The 8,874-nt window shown below is 41.4% G+C and overlaps 1 protein-coding gene across 1 annotated transcript; it reads right to left on the minus strand.

Moving 5' to 3' along the window:
* Window positions 1–5,616: 5,616 nt before the first annotated feature.
* Window positions 5,617–6,372, minus strand: LOC137956995 (auxin-responsive protein SAUR76-like). Its single transcript, XM_068804687.1, has one exon. The coding sequence runs from the start codon at window positions 6,285–6,287 to the stop codon at window positions 5,913–5,915; it is 375 nt and encodes a 124-aa protein (XP_068660788.1). The 5' UTR covers window positions 6,288–6,372; the 3' UTR covers window positions 5,617–5,912.
* Between the last annotated feature and the right edge of the window lie 2,502 nt (window positions 6,373–8,874).

Genomic DNA, 8,874 nt, shown 5'->3' on the forward strand with positions numbered 1-8,874 from the left:
ACACGGTACGGCGAGTCCATGAAAAGTCGCCCAAAACGCACTAAGAGCACAGCCACTTGAATCCAGGTCGATTTGTGTTGTTCTCCATGAAAAGATTGGCAGAAAAGATAAAGGCGTTTTTTTAGATTTAACAGCCAGGAAAGTGCACTCCCTTCTCCCCCATCAGCCAATAAATTGGAAGGCCTCGTTGTAGAGAATCAAAACCCCTACAGTTCACTGCGATGGCAGCGGGATTACAAAAGTTGTCGACCCCTAATCTCCCCACGTCTTCTTCTTGCGCTCCTGCGAGGAAGAAATCCCAATTGTCGTCTTCTCTGAGATTCCCCCTTCAAGAAAAAGATTGTCTTGCCTTGAAAACCCTTGCAAACTGCCTTCCTCCTTCCCCAGTCGAACTAGCTCAAAGGGAAGCGATAGGCCTGGTAGAAACCGTCTTCCTCCCAAAGAAAGAGCCCATCCACAAACTCATCCAAGGAAACCATGAAGAAATCAAAGAAGAAGAGGCTGCCAGCGGAAGAGGTAATGACAACGAGGGAGAAGAAAGAATCTCAAGCTCTGCGTCTTTTAAACGGGTTTATGGATCTGTGATCGATGTTTTATGTTTGGTTGTGGACATCATTGTGTTTCTCATCCAGTTGAGCGTTACTGTGTGTGTGTGGAGTTTGATAATGGTGTTGAAATGCCCTTTTTGGTGGTTAGGAGCGTTCTTCAGATGGATTGGCCGTGTATGGTTGTCCATCAAGACTATTTTCCTTGACTGAGACTCAAGCTTCCAGATTAAATTACGAGTTTGAAGAGTTTCAGTAACGGGCTATCAAATTCGGTTACCTGCTCTTAATCAGGATTCAAATAATTCTGTATCTAATTATCCAATTACAGGTTACTCGTTTTGCATAAATATATTAGTGTTACAACTTGGACTTGATTTTTCTCATTTGTGTATGTTTTTTTTATATATGGACCTAAATTTAGATGGTTTTAGGTTCATATATTTTTAATATTTAAATTATATTATTATTAATTAATAAGTTCAAAATGACAAGTTCTATTTTCATCAAAACAAAAAACTTCAAATAATCATGTCTATTGTATACAAATTATAGTAATATCAATAAATGCAAAGTTTATAATGAGTCAATAAAGGATCAAATATATGCTTAATTTTAGTAAATACTAATGTGACAAAAATATGTTGAATAATGGAATAAGATATAACAATAACTAGGGGTGGCATTGAACCGAGCCAGTTCGCGAGTGGCTCGAGGTCGGCTCTGTTTGATTCTATTTATCTAGATCTCGAATCGAGTTCCAAATCCAGATAAAGCCGGTTTGTGTTAACAAGCCAAACTCGACTAAACCATGGTTCGGTTCAAAAGCTCGCGAGTTGGCTTGGGAGTCGGGGGGGGGGGGGGGGGGGGGGGGGGGGTATTGCGAAACCCCTCCCCGTTGTCTCAACGGAAAACCAGAGCAAAGTAAGGGAGAAATAATTTTCCCCCTACATGCGAAAACATCATGCGAGATCATAAGCAAGAAAAAAAAACTCTTTCTTGAATTCCGGTTGTCCCTTCCTCATGGCTCTTAAAGAAATTGAAAAGATATTTTAGTAGAAATACGATTCTAGGGACTATTAGTGGTTTTTTCAAGAAATGTTAAAAATATATTTTTAGTAGAAATATGTTTCTAGGGATTATTAGTGCCTCATGTTTTTTGGAAACATTTTTCTAATTGGAAATTCTTATTAAAAAAATTATATATTTTTTTAAGTAAGATTTTCCTGTAGATGGGCTAGAAAATCGTATAGAATTTTTTTGAATAAGTATTTGATAGTTAATGTTGTAATATTTTTAGCATGATGCAATTTTTGTAGCAATTTTGTGTTTGACATTTTATTTGATTAAAAAATTATCGATAAGTATAGTAATATGTTAGATTAATTATTACTTTTTATTTATTTCCCTGTAATAGACAATAAGAGATCCATTTAACTTTCCTATGAAAATTTGAAAATATTTCTTGTAATTTTCTAGTAAGTCACTAATAGTAATAGGATTTTATTTAAAGATTTTTTTTAGAAATATGTGTCATAGTAAAAACATTTCTATTTTTTTCTGTAATATAAATTTTCAACCAGGGGCACTAAGGAGGCCATAGTAAATTTATGGCCAGATTCAGAAATTACAAAATAAGTTTGACAACATTTGGGGTAAAAAAAATTAATATTGGTGTGTTCTAATCTATTATCGAAATTAATAAGCTCGAACTCGGTTAAAATTATTAGGCTTGAGGTCAATCACAATTTTAGGCTCGAGTTTGATTTCAAAATATTTAAATCAAGTTCTGCTCGAACATAGAAAGGTTCGGGCTCATCTCAATTTGATGTCACCTTTATGCCCAATTTTATATAAAATATATGTATAATTTTATATACAATTTATTTGACATGTATTTTTTGAAAAATTTTAAATATATGTTGAAGTTCGTCTTGATGCCACCCCAAACAATAACATGTTAAAAAGAGTTCTCCACCCTATTATTACATTTTTAAAAAATATTTAGTATTTAGTAAGAAATTGTTATAGTAGATTCAATTTTTCCACCTTGGGACAAAAAGTCACATCAGCTAAAATATTTCCCATGTGGCAACGACTCATTTGGGACACAAGTTGCAATATGTTTCATATTTGTTTATAAAGTAAACGAAAAAGAAGGAAAGAAGGTTAGACTTAAGTTCACACTCATCTTTGAAATTTCGGCACTCTTTGGTCACACTTATCTTCGAACTTTAGGCACTCTTTGGTCACACTTATCTTTCTCTTTTGAGTCTCTTAGAGAGAGAGAGAGAAGGTTAGACTTAAGTTCGCACTTATCTTTGAACTTTAGGCACTCTTTGGTCACACTCATCTGTCTCTTTGAGAGAGGGAGAGAGAGACTTAAGTTCACACTTATCTTTGAACTTTAGGCTCTTTGGTGAGCATGAGAGAGAGAAAGAGCGAGAGAGACTTAAGTCCACACTTATCTTTGAACTTTAAGCTCTCTGGTGAGTGAGAGAGAGAGAGAGACAACAAGCATTCGCGAACTTAAAAATCTATGTACATGTGAACACATGCTTTAATGTCTGTATCTTTTGTCACGATCCCATCGAAATCAGCAACAAGACAACCCTCCCCCCCTCTTCCCTTCTTAACTGGGGGCCTCATGTACTGCTCCATCATCACTTGGCCATGCATGGCTTCACGTGCCCCCTTCACATGGGTCCCCCTTCTTCTCTCTCTACGTGTTCTCAAGTCAAGTCTTGACATTCTGCCAGCTTAAAATCGGCGGGGGCACCCCTCCTCCGCCACCCAATTGTAGATTTGCTGTTTTTTTTTTTTTTTCTTTTTTGGATCTTTTCCCGTTTCTTTCAATCAATCTCCCCTGGTTGGAGCTGTTCAAATGTTGAAAGCATGCAGCATCGTTTTCGTTTAAGCCTTTCCTTCTCAACAATGAAACTGACGACCCATGATCACCCAGAAAACCACCTAAAGTTGCCGGCTTTCGGCGTGCGCGCATCCTTGACAAGGGGAAGCAACGGCAGACCAGGTGATTCGGTGGGTTCGTCCCACGAGGGTAGTAATGAAGACAGGCCCGGACAAACCAAGGAATGACTTAGAGAGAGAGAGAGAGAGAGAGACAATGTGAGTCGGTAGTCGCACCCACGAGGGGAAGCTTTCTCGTCGAGACAAGGAAATCAAACTGATGGGTTCCGAACAAGACGAGACGAAAGACACTGCATGTGACTGTCCCGCATCCGGCGAGCAGCAAACCATGGGCTCCGTTGGCGAAACTGGCCGAAATATTTTTGCTGCCTCTTCTTCCACAGCTTGCCTCAGCTCCTTTCACTTTCTTCGAACTGGCTACATGGGCCATCACAACAAGCTTTATCATGTCGTTGAGACTGGTTCTAGCGAGCATTGCATTTCGGGCTCTTTTCATCTTAAACTGTTTGCGAGAATGTCTCTTACGTCGATAAATATCAAAACGAAGGATTCACAGTGAAAACCAGCAGAGCTTACACTCACCCCATCTCTAATAATTCGGGAACAGGAAAGAAAAAGCACTACTCTCCATCTCACATCGGTATTTATATGAATCATGATTCGTGCTTTTCAGAAAAAGGAGACAAACAAAAGCAAATCTGCCGCTAAATGAGTTGGATGTTCTTCTTACCAGAACAAAAACAAAAGCCAAGGATTCTAATGCTGCAAGTAATCTACAATCAAACACTAATCCACTCTGTAAATGTCGGTTCCGCTAACAAGAAGCATCTTCATCTTTGGGACGAGGAAAACTGGAAAAGCTCAACATTCGGACCCATCTACAGCTAAACAGGACCAAGGATTAACTGTTAAGCAATAGCTCCCGGTTTTTCCGTTTCGTTTCGGAAAAAGATCGGACGTGGTTTGTTTTTTTGTGACAGGCACACAGCTGGCTCTGCCAACGCGCTAGCCAAGCCGATCCGTACCGTACAATTGCGATTGCTTCGCCTCCCTGTCATACACACGTCAGTTCCTATCGTCCTTTTGCAGTGGGCCGACCCGACGCTTCCCGGGCCTTTTTCTTTTTCACACTTCTCAACCCACAGAATTTATAAGGGTAAAATCTATCTTAAAAAATGAACCACTGGGCAGAGTGGGCCCAAATTGGATTTGTCGCAGCGGATCACATGCGCGGTCTGCAAGCTTCTTTGGAGTAGAAAGACGTAACTACCCACGTCTCGTTATAAAAGGTGGACACCTTTTTTCTGGGCCCATTGCCCAGAGTGTGCAAGAAGAAACCAGAGGGGGCCCACTATCCTCTCTTAGTTCAAAAAGGAAAGCCCGTCATTTCTGTTTGAGGCTTAATCAAAATATTTAATGAGATAAATAGTATAAGTTGTGATGATTAGAAGAAAAGAAGATTAGCGTTTCCGACTGTCGTTTTCTGGACTGGTGTTGAGGCCCAAAAGTCACGCAGTAATTTGAAGTGGACGATCATGGGTCAACCGTGGACGGAAGAGATGGTTGGGACGGCAGAATGTTTTGCTGCGTTGATGGTCAGGAAAAAGCTAGGGTTTCCGAGCTTCAACAACCCAATCATTGGCAACGGAATTAAATAACTTCTCGGCTTTCCAAACAAGATTTCAAGTTACTCGTGCGAAAAAGGTTTTTGTTCGGTTCAGCTCGGTTAAACCGTGAAATCATCCTGGCCCTCGCTAGTAAGCAAGCATTGAAATCGGATATGACACGTTGCAAGATTCCAGCAACCGGTTCAATAGGGGTTGATGGTCAAATGTAGAACAGTCCGTAGCTCGCACTGATCTGCGAGTTCAGGTCTGAAAACAGGTTCGTTTTTTGTTAGAAAGATTACCCTTTTTTTGTTTACGAAATCCTGCTCTGAAATGGGTTCTGATCCCGTTTCCTGTCGGGTTATGAAATGGATGTGGGATCACTGTTGTTGAAAGGAACAATGTAGAGGAGAAATGAAGACCTTGAAGGGAGAATCAGTACATCCAGTCCAGATTTTGTGCTTTCTGCTCTGAACTGAATGTTTTTTTTAGCTTCTTGGCAGAGTAACAGAGAGAGAGAGAGAGAGAGTGAAATATGACGAATGGAGCTTATCATAAATTCACAGAATCAGTCTAGGAAGAAGAGATACATGAAAATGAAAATTAACTACAATAATCCCACCTTGTTTTTCTACGATTAGCCGCCTAACAGATGGGTTAATCCTCGTTCCTCGTCGTCCCAGTCGACGACGAGTTTTCCTTTCCGCTTCCTACTTGGTATATTATTGTCCGTTACCTCTTAACTCTCAAAAATTTACATCTTTTACAATACAATATACTCGAGTAACATAAATACATTCAATTTTCACGAACGAAACGCCGCCGGGATCCTTCAACACGCGTAGAACTCGACGAGCTCGTCGAGGGATTCCGCCTGAGGATCAGCATTCTGGAGCATCCAGAGCAAGTGTTCAAACAGCACCACCTCGCAGCCGACCGTCATCGCCTCGCTGTCGCCGGAGGATCTGTCCATAAGGACCTGGAAGAGAGGGTGGTCGACAAGCTCGGAGCTGATAAGGTACCTCCGGCGAGACTTTCCGACGTAGACGGCCTGGAGTTTGCCGGGGACCTTGTCAAGTGAGTCCGAGTCCGGGTGCCACGAGTCCTCGCAAGGATTAGCGGCGATTGTGCTGGAATTCGACCGGCCGAGCTTGCTGGAGGAGTGCCATTTCTTTATGAGCTTGCCGAGCTTCCCGCCTTTGCCCATGGTCTGGAAGAGGAGCGACGCGGAGATGTTTGTAAGAATATTGAAAATAAAAATCCGGAGGAAGAAGCAGGAAACCGAGGCGCACAGGGAGTCCGAGAGAGACGAGGAAGCAAGGAGCGAAGCTTCGTTTATAAATCAGCTGCCGAGGGTGAAAAGATGGTTACACGATCAGACATCCCATGGGCCCACAGAAATTAACGGCGGTAAGTTCCAGAAAAACCTATAACAAAACGACAAAATAGACGCCGCTTGACTTCTCTTTCTGCTGCAAGCTAGCAAAAACAGAACCCCTGAAAGCCTTCTCATTAACGAAACTACCCCTCTAGTCTTTCAACCGGTACCATTTGGAGCGGTGGTGGGTGGCAGCGTGGGCCCCATTTATATTAAGTAGGAGAGGAGGAGGATTTAAGGGTAGGATTTAGTTACTTTGTTTCCTAAAATCAAGGGTTTACCTACCTCTACAAAACATGTTTAAATGGATTGAAGAACAACGAAGGCTGTAAATTAGAATTAAGAAAAAGAAGTCAGTGGAGATTCCCCACCACGTCTTAATCTTTTATTGCAAAAATGAAAGTTGAAACTCCGGTGTTCGTTTTGTCATCTTCTGCAATTTGATTCTTTCACCAGACACCATGAGCACCAATCACAGCAACCACATCAGTTATCACCAACTTAGAGGAATCTGCGCCTCCCTCTGTTTCTCTTCCTCCATCTCACTCGCTTCCGCTGCGCCAATCTGATCTTGATACCTATCAATTAAGGAAATCTGAATGTAAGATTTTCAGGGTCAGGAGCATGTGCTCATGATCTCTGCTACAGTCTCCTGTCAGGTGATTGATGTGATGATTAGCGCCCCATTTCCTTCTTTTTAAAGGTTTAAGCGATTACAATCTTCTTCCCAATCAACTGACATGAGACTGGAGTCGCTGGACTTAATTTGCTTCGGCACATGCGCCTGCCCCGAAACTCTTGTGCCCCCGGATCTTCTTCGATACTTTTTTAATATTTGACCTTTACAAATCATGAGATGGTTGTGTCCTCAATCTCATGTTCATCAGATCAGTTAAGGCTGTAATTTTACAGACTACGGAACAGATTTGCTCCTCTCCTCTTTAATGGTTATCTGAGAGCATACTTATGATGGGTTTTTCATCATCTTCCTGGTGGAAGCTTCTGTCCACGTGAGGTGCGAAAAGCTTGAACGAGAGATGGATCGATGCCAGAGGACGTCTTGACTCATTTGCAGTCGACAATGCATAATATTCCTTTCTTCTTTAGGTGATCCAACCACATATATAGATTGTTTTGATTGTCTGCTTGTCAAATCTGCTCGGATATACGCCAAATGTACAGATGCTTGAGCCTCCAATACGTGTTAAACCCATCAGTGATGGTGTTTTGTTGTTTACGAGAACATCCGAAGTGTAATGTCCCCAGTGAAAAAGGTTAAGTTCACGTGATTCACTCCAGCTTCCCCTTGTTTTAGCAGACAAGAATGACTAAATGATGAATGACTTTCTGAAGCGCAGTGTTCTGCACGTCAAATGTTCGTCAAAATGATCTCGAGAGCAGTGGTTGTAGTAATTAACGACCCTCAATCTGATGACAAGAAGTTTCATCTCTAGGATCCTCCAAGAACTACCTTTGGGTTCTCAAAGTGAAGAAGACCGGCATTGACGATCATGTTTTGCAGTTGAAGTCTTCCACCGACGAACCTTCTATAGTCGTTTGATCTCTGAAGTGGTTGCTCAACCTAGGCTGTCTTGATGCATCATCTTCTTCAGCTAATCTTGCGTCTGTTTTCTGGTATACCATCCTTCTGCTCTTAGGCTAGCCTTTTCCATTCCACTAACAACTGCACCCTGGTGCTTTAAAAAAACAAAACAAAAGGAATGCAGATAACGCAAGGACGATTTGGGAGTCTGACAGGACTGGACCAGACATGGCTTTCTCTCGGGCACGTCTCGACGGCTTTCGTGGTTAACACCATTAAGGACCCATTGACAGCTTTGGCTTTTTTTAGACAAAAAAGGAAAGTCTTCTGAAACGACCGAGTGAAATGATGAAACGTCCCCACATCACTGGGTGGAGTAAGACCGAAGGAATTTGGTATAAGCAAGCAGATACAGGTGCAAATGACTCACTTTTATCTTCTTAATTTGATATCGATCCAACACAAATCAGAACTTGTACCAGGTGAAATGATGAAACGTCCCCACATCCCTGGGTGGAGTGAGACCGAAGGAATTTGGTATAAGCAAGCAGATACTGGTGCAAATGACTCACTTTATCTTCTTAATTTGATATCGATCCAACACAAATCAGAACTTGTACCAGGTGGGAGGAGCCCCCTGGGCAATGAGCACAGGGGAAGCTGGAAGATGATAGCCTGCTTTTGCAAAAGGAGCTAGCAAAAGTAGAGAAAAACCCTTCCAATCATAAGAAGAAAAAAAATGAATAGAACTAACATTTTTGGGTTTCTCTATCTTTCATAGTCATTAGCTAAGGAAAATCCATTAAAATTTCTTTTTATCACTATGTGCCTTGAAGTAGAACGATTTGATGGCTCCATTCACATAAGACCCAA

This window comes from Aristolochia californica, unplaced genomic scaffold (assembly GCF_029961685.1).
Source record: "Aristolochia californica isolate CCGP_79_NKW_82.1479 unplaced genomic scaffold, dmAriCali1.0.hap1 SCAF_2, whole genome shotgun sequence".
Classification (NCBI taxonomy): domain Eukaryota; kingdom Viridiplantae; phylum Streptophyta; class Magnoliopsida; order Piperales; family Aristolochiaceae; genus Aristolochia; species Aristolochia californica.

Coding starts and splice junctions, on each gene's coding strand:
- LOC137956995 (XM_068804687.1), bottom strand. CDS start 6,287: ATGGGCAAAGGCGGGAAGCTCGGCAAGCTCATAAAGAAATGGCACTCC.